General features: G+C 42.7%; 1 protein-coding gene and 1 pseudogene across 1 annotated transcript in view; both read left to right on the forward strand.

The window, feature by feature from the left end:
* The window catches only part of PARD6B (par-6 family cell polarity regulator beta), a 61,634-nt gene extending 44,854 nt beyond the window's left edge, over positions 1-16,780 (forward strand). The window contains exon 3 of the mRNA XM_063958954.1: positions 14,876-16,780. Within this exon, the coding sequence (XP_063815024.1) occupies positions 14,876-15,717 (842 nt within the window). The 3' untranslated portion in view covers positions 15,718-16,780. The remainder of the gene's footprint in view (positions 1-14,875) is intronic.
* LOC134897924 (5S ribosomal RNA) lies at positions 13,263-13,380 on the forward strand (annotated as a pseudogene).
* Positions 16,781-17,020: the final 240 nt, after the last annotated feature.

Genomic DNA, 17,020 nt, shown 5'->3' on the forward strand with positions numbered 1-17,020 from the left:
TTGGGCCAAAAACTTTTGAACACTAGTGTGTGTTTATTGAAATCTCTTGTAGATCTGCAGCTGCTGAACTACAACTGGCTGCTTTAATGTACTTACTGTGACATTCTAGTCTGCAGTAATGTGACTTTAGCAGAGCTGCATGACGTTGCAGGCGGATTACAACTATCTGTTACTCCCTGCTGTGTTAATCTTTGACTTCCCTGGAAGTAATGTTTAAATTCTGTGCTGGCCCCAAAGTCTATAATATATTAACCAGCTGTACTGTGCAGAGTTGTTCACCTGGTTGTGATGATTTTTTGTGTTTGTACACTGCTCCCCAGATCTGTGCAGTAGCCCTCCATATACTGTACTCCTTTGATCATTAGTATGGTAGGCTGGACGCAAGTGGCTTTATTCCTGCTGCACATTATCCTACTGAAACCTGTCATATACTTTACTCTAAAATCACAACAACAAAAAGATTAAATTAACGGTCTGCATGGTTCAGGTGATGTGTAATCTTGTCACAGTATAGGTCAGTACACAATACAGAGATGTGTGCTGAGCTCAGCACAGTGCGATGTGTGCTGAACGAGGAGGGTGGGCCGCTCATTTCAGCCAGTGGGTGAAATGAGCGATGTACTAGATTGTGCCTGCATGTAGGCACAATATAGCAACGGCGATAACGATGCACATCGCTATCCGTGCTTAAAGTCTAAGGGGTATATTCAGTAAGTCTGGTGCATTCCGACATGCAGTTGTTGGAATGGACCCGACAACCCCTATTCAAAAGAGCGGCCAAATCCGACTGTCGGGTTTGGCCGCTCCCGTGTCCTGCTGCTGTCAGCGCTGCGGGTGCGCTGACAGCAGAGGGAGCGGTCAGCGGCGCCGGGGCTGAGGGGGAAGTGGGATGCGGCGCCGGGGGGGAGAGGAGAGGAGGAGACAGAGGAGCAGAGGCTGCAGCAGTGGAGGCTCACGGCAGCGAACACCCTGCTCCAGCAAGCGGGACGTTGCTTGCTGGAGCCGGGTGGACGCTGCCGCTGGGTCCCTGCTCTCCCAGCTGCTCCCCCGTCTCCTTCTCTCAGATTACATATCTCAATCCGACTTTTTTTTTTTTTTTTTAAGTCGGATTGAGATTGTCGGAAACGGGGCTAAAACCTGTCTGGTTTGGCCCAGTTTCCGACAATGCACGCTGATCGGCGGCTGAAGCCACCAATCAGCGTGCATTCCGACAAGTCGGGTTTCCCGGCTTTTCGGAAAAAATAGTGCCATAATGAATAGGTCGGAACCCTTTCCGACCTAAAACTGTCGGAAGCTGCCGTGTTTCCGACAAGACGGCAGCTTCCGACAGTTATTGAATATACCCCTAAGCAATCTAGTCAGATTGCCTAGATTTTAAGAATGGATCTCTCCATGTGTACCCCCCTTTAGTGATCTGAGGTTGGTGAGATTGCTTTACGTTTTCCATTCTTGTTCAGTCTGGCCAGAACAATGAGTAGAGAGGGAAATTTTCAGGCTGTGCCCCTTAGACAGGCACACCCTTTCACACCGCACAAATAACCCAATATCGACCCGGTATATTGCCAGGTTGACACGGGTCACTGGGGGTAATTCTGAGTTGATCGCAGCAAAAACTTTGTTAGCAGTTGGGCAAAACCATGTGCACTGCAGGGGAGGCAGATATAACATGTGCAGAGAGTTAGATTTGGGTGTGGTGTGTTCAACCTGAAATCTAATTTGCAGTGTAAAAATAAAGCAGCCAGTATTTACCCTGCACAGAAACAAAATAACCCACCCAAATCTAACTCTCTCTGCACATGTTATATCTGCCCCCCCCCCCCCCCCCCCCCCTGCACTGCACATGGTTTTGCCCAATTGCTAACAAAGTTCCTGCTGCGATCAACTCAGAATTACCCCCACTGTGCGGTTTGAAAGGGTCACTCCAGAAATCCTGGGTCATCTGACCCCGTAATTCAATCTGTTAATAAAGAAGGGTTATTCCCGAGCTATTACTGGGTCAGGTGCAGTGTGAATGGGACCCGGGACCTGTTCACAGCACAGGCAGGGGCGACGCGGAGATGATCTCATCTCTAAGCATCTGCCGCCGTGGTCCCCGCCCCCGTTGGAAACCTATCCCGGCAATATGCCAGTAAAAGCGGTCCAATGCCGGGTCACACCCGGGAAGGTCCCGTTTCCAATTCCCGGTGCGACCCGGCATTTGCAATCTGAAAGCGGTATAAGCTACTTCAGAATACTGGATCACCTATCTAGGTTTTTAAAACTTTGCTCATTCTTTCTAGCGACTCATGTTCTGGTGAAGATGCGGTAAAGCTCACCATACACCTTAAGGTCGGTCATTCTGACAAATTGGTCAAATCAAATGAGTTTTTTGTTTTTTGTCTAAATTTGTCTAAACAACCGTTTTTCTCGGTTTTCCAGTGTTTGGGTGCAGGTGGTCAATTGCTTCCATACATAACCAGATCTTTAGTTCCAACCAAACAACTAGTTGGGGAGTTGGACAGGCATCCTTAAGGTGTATGGCGCTTAGCTAAAGTATTGTTTGGCTTAAGGTAAAATATCAAAAGTACAATGTTCTGTGCAAGAAAAAAATACCAGACAAAATGAGTTTAACCATATATTATTGGATGAGGTTGTGGTTTGCTACACGGTATATCAGAAAGTGAAAGCGTTAAGATGCAGGCTACAACGGTTGGACTAAATTGTTGGTCAATATATATATATTTAATAAGGAGGCTTGGTATAATAGGATGCATTGTGCCTGTATCAGATAATGAAGAGCACTAGAACTCTAGGTCTGGGATGTACTGCGAAATTGATTTTAATGGTGTGTTTTTGGCTGGTACCCAGCAGGTACTAATGTTTCCTTTCATGTTAAAGGGCACATAAGGACAAACAGAATAAAACCGGTTGTTATCAGTTTGTTATAGTGGCTGTGCTTTTTCTGAGTATTTGCGTGTATTACAATTGATTTTTAGTTTTCTTTACAAAAAATAAATGGCAGCCTCTGCCTAACAGTGCGCAATTCATTTTTTAATGTATTCTTTTGCCAAGAACAGGTGTGCATACATAGAACTCCCCACTGTGTTTATGGAATGTACATAGCAGTTGAATTAAACAGCAGCGTGGTGATGCTGCGGCAGTCATATGCAGGTTACATAGAAAGCCATTACATTTTGTGTGATACAAGGAAAACTGGCACGTTTGGTAAGAAGATTAATAATTGGTCATAAAACTTCTAGCCTTTCCCTCAAATTGAGCAATGTCCGCATTAGGTCCATGTGTGGTTATTGCCAGGCATGTACGTCTGCTTGATGCTGTAGATTTTAAATTGACTCTTACACATTCCACAGCAGTGCATGTTTTCCTGATTTTCAGTTTTAGCAGATAGTGACTTATTGTAAATTGCCATTCATAGAGCAGAGTGTCTTAGTTGAGTCTGTTCTTCTTTATGCCCATGTCACTGGGCCTTGTAATATCCTACTTCTCTAAGTTGTGTTTTGTGGGCTTTCTGGTTATCATGCTGAAATTGGATACACTACTATGCAGACTCTATGTGGCTACTCCTTTAAGGAAGCTTCTTTCCCTGTACCAAAATGGCCATAAGGCTGTTACTGAGCATCTGTAGAGCCATCTTGAGACTGATACCATTTTTATACCACCAGCAATAACCTGGGTGTTGCACATGAACGCGCAGCAACTCTTGTTGTAGCGCAGTCTGAAAGGGGCCAGTTGAAATAACCCTGGTCGAGCAACCCGGTATTTAAACTCTGGTAGCGAGCAGGGATGAACACCTGTTTAGAAAGAGGTGGTGCTTGGTGATCATCTGATCTCCAAGCGCCGCCTCAGCATGTGGTGACGTTACCAACCCTGCAATAAGCCGGGTCGGGTCGCACCCAGGAAGGACTTGTGTACAAATCCCGGGTGCGACTCGGCATAGTGGTCTGAAAGGGGTATTGGTGAGACCTGTGATTACCTCCTGCTTTAGATGCTGTTCCAGCATCCTGCATTGGTACCCAGTACCTACTTATAAGAACCAGCGGGTGAGCTGTTATTCACCCCGCTACACTCTATTCATCAGTGTGTATAACAGTGAGAACAGCTGCACCTGTTTTATCTTCAATAAAACCACTCCAGTGGTTGAGTACGTGGGCTGTTCGTAGTTGTAAGACATCCGCTGTTGTATACAGAAAGTCTGCTACATCCTGTAGCCTGTACACACATTTCTTACAAAGTGAACATATGGGGCGATGATCAATGTTTTTTTCTGCCGGAGTCTGCATTTCAGTTCGCACCCCCTGGGGGTGGCAAGCTGAAATACGTGAAAATCGACCCATTTGGGCGCTGACATGGCACTTTTCGCGACCGCACACAGCACTTTGGTCGTGTTCAGCTGCTTTACTCTGCTAAACCCAACCTCTCTGGGCATGATTAGCGCGAAAAATAGAAGCAATCTGAATATCTCCCCAGCAATTTTCCGTCGCTTTAGACGGGGGGATCGGGCGCGATAATTCAATTAATATCGCCCATGGAGAGTGTTGTCCATATGAGTTACTTGTTGTAAGCTTGTATAACAGTGCTAAATAACTAGTGGCATTGTACAGAACTCTCCTACTCAATGTATATAACTATTTGCTTTTGTGAACATAACAGTGTATGAGATGGGCTAGTCATTAAAACCTCACCTAATAAAGCTGCCTGTAGAAAGCATTTTAGAAGTACTGGAGTAATGCACCTGCAGTATAACTTAATGAAGCACACGGAAGTGTACATTGTTTAAGGTTGTGTAATTAGGGCCTCAGGAAGCAATTGACATTTATGTGGAGACAGTCATTGCTTTGTGTTGTTGGGACTCACGTTTCCAGTTTGCCATCTGAAAATCACAGTGGAAGATAAAAAATATATATATATATATCTTTGTTTTGCTGCCTTTTCATAATGTTGACTGCAGTCGTTGTTCTCTGGGGCATTGTCTTACCACATACAGTATAAGTGCTGAGTGTTTGTTTCTGGGAGGCAGAGAGAATATTGAACTTGTGTTTGAAACTTTTTTCTACTTAAGCTTTGATCTACTGCAGTGGTTCTCAAACTTTTTTGAATCACGACGCCCTAGAGTATCAGAAAAAAAAAATTACGGCACCCTTAGACCAAAAGTTTCTTTTTGAGAAATTTAGAAAGAAATATAAAATGTAAGTAAATTGTGTTTATATATCCTCCTTAGGTTTAATTGTCTGGTGAGGGGCAAGATTTGCTTCTGTTTGTCCACATACAGTATTTTATGATTGACAGCCACCAGCACTGGTTTTGCCTATTAGATTGACCATAAGTAATTTTAATTGGTCCTTTACCACCAACCCAGGGCACCCCTGTAAGTGTCCTGAGGCGGCACCCCAGGGTACCAGGCACACAGTTTGAGAACCACTGCTCTATAGTAATCAGGGGTGGCTCCAGAGGTGGGGCTGCAGCTCAGTTCAAAATTCAGTAAATATGTATTGTGCCGCTATATTTACCTTGAATTTCACATTGGCGTTGAAAGAAAAATAATGGTGTTATTCAGTTACTATCTGCACTAGGATTTCCCCCTGTTATGACATACCTGTAGTTCTGTAATAACTAAGGGGCCCATATAGTGCTTTGCTGTCACCTGCATTCCTTTATGTGGGGTCCATTTATATCAATGTTACCCTCAGTACAGAGTGAAGGGATACTAGGAGAGGGGGTCCCACCAATTTGGTTACGTCATTGATTGTGCACATCAGGGCTTTCATTTTCACTGTACAGTAATATAAAGATTGTTTCTCTCTTACAACTGTGGTCTTTATCAGTATTTTTCCAATTGCAATAACCAACACTGTTTCGTTTTTCTTGCTCCTTTGATACAATTCTTGTAAAGAATATAAAGCTGTGTTTCTAAGGCATGAGGCCACAATGATCGGTTATCATAATAAAAAAAAAAAAGGAGTACAGCAGGCCGTAAACATAGCCAAAGTCTGTAGATTCAGTCCTAAGACACTTAACACAATCATTGCCTAAAGGGGGGTACACACGGAGAGATCCGTGCTTAAAATCTAAGCAATCTTGCTAGATTGCTTAGATTTTAAGCACGGATCTGCCGTGTGTATGCCCTCCAGCGATAGCGATGCGCGGCCCCGCGCATCGCTATCGCCGATGCTAGATTGAGCTGCATGCAGGCTCAATCTAGCGGGTCGCTCACTTCACCGTTGTGTGAAGTGAGCGGCCCCCCGTCGGCTTTCCCCCTCGCTCAGCACATTGCGCTGTGCTGAGCGGGGTGAGAGATGTGTGCTGAGCGGTCTGTGTTAAGATCGCTCAGCACACATCTCTCCCGTGAGTACCCCCCTTAAGAGAAAAGAAGCTGTAGGAGAAATAAAGGGGAGGGCCAGGGTTATAGGAAAGAGAAGTAGCATGGAGGGTGGGTTAGCACAGTAAGAAGGGGACAAGAGGTAGGTTGTATCTACTGGGGCTTGTAGACTGGTGGTGAGGAAGCAGACGCCAAGAGAACCATTTTGAATCTGTTATGTTTAAATGCCTAGTGATACGAGCTAAGAGGATTAGACACTGGTTCTCTAGTATGTTCATAGAGAACGTGAAGCACTCGGTGAGATGTACACCAAATGGAGTTAATACAGTGAAAAATGAGTGCTTATCTCTTTTCCATGAATAGAACAATTGGCAGCATTTAACCTGTGGCTGATAAACATCTCTGCATTTTTGGAAACATTTGTGGAGAAAAGTATGTTTGATAGATGAGCAGGAAGGCAGAACTTTGCAAATTTGAAAAACAAGTTATGGACATACAACCAATAAGGCTAATTTTCAATCAGTGCCAACATATTTGATCCAAGATGCCCTCGCTTCCCCAGGTCTACCAACAGTGGTCAGATGCTAAGTTAAATAGTATATAGGTTTTTCCTTAATGTGGACAAAGATGGAGGATTTCTTAGTTTCTCTAGTTGGTGCCACTCCTTTCGGGTCAAGGTCTCCCCAATGTCCTCCATACACCTTTGCTGAAGTCCCGTAAAACAGTCCCTCATGGCACATCTTAATTGCAACATGATGCGACTTTTACGCACTAGGAGATTGTGCTGATTAATATGATATGCAAAACTTGAAATGCTACAATGCAGCGGCGGTGGCTTTTTTTCCACATGCCACATTCTGTTGTGCTTCATGTACAGATTCAGTGGCGCACAAATGTTGCAGGTTAAACTAATCAGCATTGTCTCCTGGTGCATCCTAGTCACATCACGTGCATTTTCAGCAAAAAGATACTTGATGCTAGCAGAGTCCACTCGCACCAGGCATCTCCCACTGTGTGGTGTGTTGAGGCTAGCTGTATAAGGACACATCTGTAGAAGAAGACCCAGAGGAATTTAAAAAAGCCGTCATAGTAGTGTGTCCTTCCAACAGGCCGGTAAGTCAAATGCAGGGTCAGCAAGGATAGCAAACAGTCAGTCGTGACAGGTTGTACAACTTGCACAGGGCTTTACAAAGGAGCTCCACAGGTGATGTTAACAAGGTAACCACACAGAGGAATCTACAAGCTAGCACCAGAACCAACTGACACGGATTCCTGTTGCAGCCAGAAACTATAACCAGCACAGGGTGAGAGGCAGGCCAGAAAGATAAAGGGAGCATGAGCCAATAAGCAAGTAAATGAGGACAAGCCTACCTTTAATTACAATTTAATGAAGCTGTCGCTCAGCACGTCCCTGCTGTCCTGTGAGTGCCTGGCGTCTGTGTAACCAGGCAATTCACCTGGACGCCGGGCGGCAGCTCCTTCCCCCTGCGCAGGCTAATCGTCCCAGTTACTATGGAAGCTGGGGACGGAAGGATGCAAGCATCCTGGTCACCTGGTAACGACCGGACGGTGCCGACACAGGGCCGCGGCCTGTGACAAGTACACATTAAACGATATATTGACGCGGATTGGAATGATATGCTGGCCGTATCGTCTAGTGTGTACCCAGGATCTCGTGCTCCCGCAGGTCATTTTCTAGGTCCTGCTGTCGGGCGTGCTGCATGCCCAGTGAGACAATCCTGGCAAGGACTGCATGCTTCCTAAATGCGTCCATGAACAATATATCATTAGATAAAAATTGTGCAGATTATATGAGCCAGAAGGTTAAAAAATAATTTTAAAGTTTTTCTGTCTGAGAAACTTAATATTAATATGGTCAAAGTGAAACTAAATTATATACAATATGTACATCAGGTACATATTATGAGGCGACTTCCTTCAGGAAATGCACAGCTGGTCACATCTGTAGCTGTTCTTATTAGTGAATAATGTTGAGTGATGTGTCAGGTTGGCAGCTAATGCAGTGAATGTAAGACTTTAAGGAATGTCTGGTTCCTAGCACGGAGCAGCACAGTGGATAAGGGCAGTCTTGCACTGCTAGAAGGAAATCGCACCTACACAGAATACTGTCTGCTATAACCATATGAAAACAACAACTATCCCTTTCGTGTTTTGTGATTCCGAAGCAGGGTTCCATGCATCTGCAATGGCTCAGCACCGTACTTACGATAGTTACGCAGACATAATGATAATACCCATAGAAATGGTCACATGCTACATTGTATATTTATGATTTAGAATTTTTGGGTCTAACTTTCACAGAGATTATAAAATTCTGGCCAGTAAACATATATATTGAACAATTGGCAAATTATTAAACTGTATCTAGGCTGCACCCAACCAGTAATCCTGTATTAGCACACTCAAAACGGGACGCATATATTTTCACGCTAAAGACCAGATTATTTCTTAAAGTAGTAAACATTTATTATCCAAAAACCACTTATGGTGGAAACCACATACAATATCAATAAAACCATACACAATGGGCTTGATTCATTTCAGTGCGAATTGAACAGTTCCAAGAAGGAGCGAACTATGACTGAGAATGCAGGTTCTCGCGCCTTAAACATGATGTTTAGTCACAAGAACAGTCATTCTCCGATTTAAGTGCCGGACGGGATGCTGTTTCTGGCGCGCTAAGGGCAAAAAATAGCATTGCGCCAGGAGGGGTGCAATAAGAAATCCTCTACTCCGGCATAACATCGTGCTAAAATTGAATAGGTGAGGCAGCTCCTTCCTGGCACTGTTCAATTCATTCTGAATTGAATTGAGACCAAGGTTATTTAGTTAAAAATATACAAAACTCCGTAGTAACCACAGTTGGTGATTATTCGATAACCAATGTCACCAGTCTTTAATTAATAATCCAAATTAGTGTTCAAAAATAGCTGTTACTCTATGGAATGTACTAGTCGCTGTACATGTTTTAGTACATATAAAAGTGGTGTTTCCAAAAAGAGTCTGGTCCAGGAATGTTTATATAGGGCGGTTTGCAGTGGTACTCAGTTTAAGCCACTCCTAGGTAAGTATATTCTCCGCATGATCAAGCAATCTTAAGCCAATTACTGTACCTCCAGCTCCTGGGACGAAATGAACAGTGGCTGAACCGGGAGATATTTGGGCTCGAGTCTTCAAAGAATCCATCTGTAATATCTGCGATTAACAAGCGGCGAGAGTCGGCAGATGCTTCCCAGCCGTCGGATCCTAAGGACAGGCAGATTATATGATAGTTCGGATCAAAACTCATTGCTCTAGATCATTTATAGCAACAGGCTTTCAGCTGTGCAAAGTGTCATTCACACAGAAGCCGCTATAAGTTCCTGGTAATACAGCTGTGTGGCAACAAAGTATTACAGCACTCAGGTGACTTGGTAAAGGTGTGTACACACTGAGATAAAATCTGTTAGATTTTGACTATATAGTCAAAATCTTAAAGAAAGTTAGTGCATATCTCAAGGTGTTAGGCAGCTTGCGATACCGATTCAATGCTGATGTGCGCTCCCGTGGGGTGGTCTTCAGGTTGCCGACTGACGGGATCCCGGCTCACAGTATACCGGCGCCGGAATCCCGAAATTTTTTTCTCCCTCGTGGGGGTCCACGATCCCCCTGGAGGGAGAATAAATAGCGTGGCGTGCATAGCGCGCCACCGTGCCCGCAAGGGGCTCATTTGCGCTCGCCACGCTGTCAGTATGCCGGCGGTCGGGCTCCCAGCGCCAGTATGCTGGTCACCGGGAGCCCGGCCGCTGGCATACTATACTACACCCCTCCCGTGAGGTTGGTATTGTAAGGCTAGAAAGACTGTGCAGGCAAGTCAATCTTGACTATACTTTGTACTTGATAGTACACTAGATAGTCAAAATTGGCACTTAATCGTATATAGACAAAATCTCATGGACAGATGGTCAAAATCTGTTCTCTGGGGGAGTTCAAGGGAAGTCGCATCACACTGTAAGTCCTTACTAACCCTGATGCAGGTACATGGATGATTTCCTCACAGCCCATACCTAATAAGTAGCAGTTTGCCTATGCCATCTCTTCAGTTGCTTTCAAGAATGGTGTTCTTGCTGCAGTGCATGCTGTGTTCACACAGTTACATAGCTTTACTCTGTATTTGGTAATTAGATTCTTCTGTTATTCAGACAAAGCCATAGGCAGCGCTTAATGGTAATTTCAGCCTTTTATCTTTACTTCATGTTCATTGAGAAATTAAGCCTTATTCAGAGCTGTACAGCCATCAGACTCCTGATTTTGCAAATAGCCAGCTCTTTGTTACTTATTTCTGTGATCATGCGCATGGCCAGTATTCCCGCTAAAGTTGGTAAAATATGTCTGTTATGTCAGTTTCCTAGTTCTTTATTGGTTGTATCCTAATGACTATAGCTTCAGCCCACATATATTTATCACCACACTATGCAGACAATAGCATGTTTGCTTACACACTCCCCCTTTCTGCATGTGAATACATGGGTTTGCCTTAGACCTACTCTGTGACTGACTGTGATTCTGGTTTTGTGTCTGGGTTTTTCTTTGTGTTTAAAAATAAATAAAAATAAAATCCTTTTTTATGTCTCTCGCTCTGTTACCATCTTGGTATGATGTTGGGTAAAGGTGAGTGCTGATTAAACCTAGACTCATCAGCTATTTATATAAGTAAACCTTGTGTAAGCATGAGCAAGAGATGCTTTTCTACAAATAGCAATCTGATTATTCTGAAGGTGTGTCTGATAAATAATTGCCTAGCAGGAGTGTACGTAACAACTTGTGATGTTGGAGTGTATTTATCCTCAGCTTCCACCGTTCAATAGTTATGTAATGCCTATATTAAGAAAAAATGTAGTATGCCGCAATCTGCACACTTTCCTTACATATAACTGGGGTATTGCTGGGCAGTTTATGGCATCAGAGAACCCACCGCATGCCCCGGCTATATGATTATACGACATGACTAGACACAAGACTACTCACATTTATTTTACTGTTAAAGAGTCTTCATTACTGTTCATTCCTGTGTTCATTTGTCCTGCATCTGAAATGGTGCCCACACAGCGGAGTATAGAATGTGTGGACGGGGTGTTGCGCTATAGTGCGAGCCAGCAAAGCTGTATATCCATTCTCCTCAATAGAATGGGTCCTCATGTTGCATGCCAGCAGCATTTTTTTTTTTTGTAGGTGCTGTGGCTCCCAGGCTCCCGTTGTAGTACCTGCTGTACCCTCCCTCCATGTTGTACCAGCATATATATAATGTTTATGTGTACGTGGAAGTGCTTCACATATATTACACACTGTGAAATCCGCCTGTTCACTCCTTGAGCATCTGGCTCCCGCATTGTGGAGATTTGCTGTAATTATCATGTAGATAATTTTAATAACCTCTGCCCCCACCCTTGGTAATATATCCATTATACAGGTAGAATTATTATTTCTAAGGATGTACATGGTGTTCTGTCTAGGCTGTTGGAACTGTTGGTGTGGGTGTATGTATCAATACCTAAGTCCATAGAAGGATAAGAGGTGTGCTGCAAGTGTTCTCCTTACAGCTTTGCTCCTGCTGTCTCAATTGTCTTTCACTTGTCCCATATAAAACAATAGGTGTATAGTCTGAGCCAGGATAAATAAGTGAATGGAACAAGAGAGATTAACAGGTGACATTGACTGTTCTTCAAGGATGCTAGAGAGCCGGGATGCACAAACTTTTTGGACTACTTTGGGAGATTTTAGTGATTCAAAGGGGTCTTAATATAAGAAGTATTGTAAGTAGCGTTTACAACAGGCAAGGATAAACTTCTTCAAAGTAATGCCGTAACTACCAACATTGTTACAAAGTCCATGTGTAGTAGTAATGTGTGTGTGCTAACATAAAGCACACTGGTGCACCAGCTATAGCAGTGGTTACTAAACTGTGTGTCTAGGCACCCTGGTGGGTATGCAGTAAAAATAACACCCGTCGGGATCCCGGCTGCCTTAATACCAATGCCGGGATCCCGACGGCGAAGCAGGTGATTCCCCCTCTGTGGGTGTCCGAGCCCGCAAGGGGCTCAGTTACGCTCACCCCCCTGTCAGTTTACTGACATTCGACATCCCGTGTGAGCCCCCCCCCCCCCTACCGGTGGGCCTCTAGGCATGTGCAGGGATGTCCTGGGCTGGTGGTCCAAGACCAATTATGGTTAGGGTAATAGGCAAAACCTGTGCTGGTGGCTTCCAATCGTAAAATATGTGGACAAACAGAAGCGAATTCTGTCCTTCGTCACATAACGGAACCTAAGGATGACATATAAACACAGTTTACTTTCAGATTATTTTCTGAATTTCTTAATAAGAAACGTTTGGCCTAGGAGTGCCATGAAAAATATTCGGATAAGCGAAGGTGCCATGATTTAAAACCATTTGGGAACCAATGAGCTTTAGGGGGTAATTCCAAGTTGATCGCAGCAGGAATTTTGTTAGCAGTTGGGCAAAACCATGTGCACTGCAGGGGAGGCAGATTTAACATGTGCAGAGAGAGTTAGATTTGAGTGGGGTGTGTTCAATCTGCAACCTAATTTGCAGTGTAAAAATAAAGCAGCCCCATCTGATACCTTGACATCAGAGCCCTCGATTGCCTTGGTTTCTATAGGACTTCCAGCTATTATTACATGTGATTCATCTACCCAAGGTTTACTACAGAAAAGAGGTGGCACTTCAACAGATCTTTTTTGAAGCCGAGACCAAGTAGACTTCATTAGTTTCAGGTCTGGGAGACTATCAGAGAATACCAGACATCACTGTTTTCTAGATTCGGGAACATTTATAACATCACAAGAGACTTTGGATTTCTACAAGAAAATTGGGGAATTCTCTGAGTCTAGGATACAAAGTTCCTGGTGTCATCAGGTGTGATATATCTACCTGCGGTCAAACCATACTGAGTATGCCCAACCTCGTCTGATCTTGGAAGCCAAGCACTGTGGGCCAGGTCAGTACCTGGTTGGGAGACCACCAGGGAATACTGGGTACTGCAGGTATTTTTATCCAAACCTAGGACACAGGACTTGGAATCACAATCTTCTATCTTCCCCTTTTTTGTAAATCCTGATTCAGTCAGGAATTAGGGTGGAGCCTGGTACATATCATACTGTAGATTTTTCTTCCTGGTATATTCTTACTATATGTTATACTGTTATAATTTCAGGAAGAAGACTTTATACAAACAGATAAGATTTACACAATTTTCATTATTGGAGACATACATATTTTCGTTCATAGAGCCATTACGCCAAACTGAAATTACATCATGTGATGTGTATTTAGATTAATAATGTTATCTTTAATTGTTAGAATTTGTCCTTTTTCTCTTTTTTCTCTTTTTGCCTCATAGCTATTATTTTAAGAATGTTGATAATAAAAGTTATATCTTAAACAGAACACATCATTCCATTTTCAACAAAAGTGTGCCCCAGAATAGACAGTCTTTCTTTTTTCTCTTGGCTCCGGTACTATACGGGAACCATTTTTTAACATTATTTTTGTAACCTTGATTACAGGACACTTCCTATTAATATATTCACAAACCCTGTATTATACTTCTGCAGAATTGTTTTTTTTTATTTGTCAACTTGTTTTAAACTTATACTGTATCTCCTTTTACTTTCACCTTCATATCCATAATTATAACAATCCTCAAATTCATATATAATTCATATTATAAATACTGTGGTTTTGAAGTAAAGCATGTGATGGCTACTGCTGATACAAAGTGTTTTTGGCCACTTTACCCAACAGGAAAGAGGGGTGTGGATTATTAGATGTACACTAAAACAGGTCTACAGTCAATAAGTAAACCACTAATGGTCGACAGGGTCAAAAGGTCAACATGGAATAGGTAAACAGCAAAGGTCGAAAGGTTCAAAAGGTCAACATGGAAATGGTCGACACAAAAAAGTGGATACTTTATTTATTTTTTTCGGGTGGGGGGGGGTGTTTTTCTGCCACAGAGAAGCCCCATTGGTGTACCACATCCCCTCGCATGACGCTTCATTTACCATGCTTTGGGCAAGGTGCCTCGCTCCGCTACTGCTGTGCTTGGCATATGTTACTATTCAGTTGTAGTGTACGTGGATGGTATAGTATGAAAAAGTTGAAATGTATTTTTTTAAATTGCATCAACCATTGTCATGTCGACCTTTTCACCCTGTCGACCTAATGCATGTCGATCATTAGTGGTCGACCTATTGACTGTAGACTTTTGTTTAGTGTAGATCTATAGACCGGGTACCAGGAAAGAGACCAATGTATGATTGGGAAAGGGAAGGTGTCATTCTGCCTGTATCATACATGGCGGATTATTTGTACGCTGTTTTTAGAGAACATTTTTTTATCGGTGACCCTTTCTACCTATAAGCTTTAAAGTCCCTGTTTTAATTCTGCTCTCTAGGGTACAGTTACAAAGCGAGTGTGTGTTTTCATTTGTCATCTCTATGGAAGAATTCTAATTCTTAGATGTATTGTTTTCTTTTACAGAAGAGGCAGACTACAGTGCCTTTGGCACAGACACTTTAACCAAAAAGAAGACTGTACTTTCGACAGTGTTGCGCCCAGATATCAACCGCAAGAAGCCACATTTGGTTATTGGTATGCCTAGTGATTTCAGGCCAGTTTCATCGATCATTGATGTTGATATTCTTCCTGAAACCCACCGCCGAGTTCGTCTCTACAAACATGGAATGGAAAAACCTCTTGGTTTCTACATCCGCGACGGCTCCAGCGTCCGTGTAACGTCACACGGCTTGGAGAAAGTGCCTGGCATTTTCATATCCAGACTTGTTCCTGGTGGATTGGCTCAGAGCACTGGATTATTAGCAGTCAATGACGAGGTTCTTGAAGTCAATGGTATAGAAGTTTCCGGTAAGAGCCTTGACCAGGTTACAGATATGATGATTGCTAATAGTCACAACCTCATCATAACGGTGAGACCAGCGAACCAGCGGAATAATATTGTACGGCACAGCACAAACTCTGGGAGCTCAGGGCAGTCCACTGACAGTAGCACAAGCATGTATGGCAATGTCCCATCAAAGCACATAGTCCAGAACTACCACCCTGAGGAAGTGGAGAGCGATGAGGAGGACATAATCATAGAGGAGGAAGGGGAGCCACAGCAGATTCCTAGGGCTGTGCCATCCTCTGAGAGTCTAGAGTCTCTAACGCAGCTCGAATCCTATCCTGACTCAACGCAGAATGGTTTTTTACAGTCAAACGCTTATAAAATGCACCTAACTACCAGTCGGGGCAGTCTGGACCAAATTGGAAATAGCCATGAAACAAAAATATTGGAAGAAGATGGTACCATGATTACACTGTGAATGCCGGTCTGGTGGCTGCCTCATTGCACATTTTTAGCATTTGATCTATGTGAAATTCTCTGTGCAATTGTCATGTTTTGTTTTTTTTAAAGAAAATATGTTGTAAAGTCTATTTTGTCCATTGTAATCTTATTTCCCTCAGAGCTTACTATTGTATTTTTGTGATATGAAGGAAACTAAAAAATAATCAAATGTTTTTTAATGTTTTAAGTTTTACATTCCAGAGATGAACAACGAGCTCCATTTGCATTGGTGGGTTCTTAGCATGTTGTTTAATCTGACATGTTGTCTGTCGGGTGTTCAGAATGTGCCCCTGTGTATTTTAATATTTCTTTAAAATGTTTAATATTAAATTCTATTTTTGACTGAAGCAGGCTTTGCTGCCTTGCTGGTGTATGGCCACTGACTGAGGGGAATGCATTGCAGATTGCACAATAATTGTAACACTATACTGCTGGGGAAGCACATGGTTTTGGCGTGTGTTATGACCAATCTCTTATGATTTTTATGAGCACACAAAATAGTAAGCAAGGCACACATAACTAATGGTAGGGAAGGGCAAACTCGGCATCCATCTGGTGTCACTGATTACTGATGCCTCATTCTGTATTTTAATGTATATAGATACCTGGACTTGTTTTGCACATAAGGGCAACTGGCTTGACCGTTATATATAGAGGGATTTTATTTAGCTGTCCTGCTCTGCATTGTCTGAATATTGCCTGAAAGTAGTCATTTGGACCACGTGATAAGCATCACTGTAAATGCGTACATCATAAGTTAATATATGTAATGCAATGGGTTTTTGTTTTTTTGCATTTATGTATTTTATGCTCTAATCTTGTGTATGCCTTCATATATATTTCTACATTTCCCCAGGCTTCTATGTTTATTTATTTATTTATCCCTCCCCCTAACCCCCCTGGCCGTCCCCTTCTTTTCTTTTTTTTTTTTTTTTTTTTTTTTAATGGCAAATGCGTTTTTAGGTCATTTTGTATCACATACACTAAAACCTGTAACTCCCTACACTGGATAACTCGTAAATAAAATAACGGGCATAGGATCCTTGGTTTAATATTTTTTTTTATTTGCAGTGCAGAGTAGTTTTGTGATGGACATTTTTTTTGTTATTCCTCTGAGAAAATCTGTAAGTCTTTTGTATAACCATGTCCGGATTTATACTGTACTAAAGTCGATCAACACTAGTCTAAACACTTTACTCAAAATGTACATAATATGTTTAAATCTGATGCTGCTAAAATCATTTAGTGAACAAAGCCTTTATGAAAGTTGTAAGTCACGA

Source organism: Pseudophryne corroboree, chromosome 3 (genome assembly GCF_028390025.1).
Source record: "Pseudophryne corroboree isolate aPseCor3 chromosome 3, aPseCor3.hap2, whole genome shotgun sequence".
NCBI lineage: Eukaryota > Metazoa > Chordata > Amphibia > Anura > Myobatrachidae > Pseudophryne > Pseudophryne corroboree.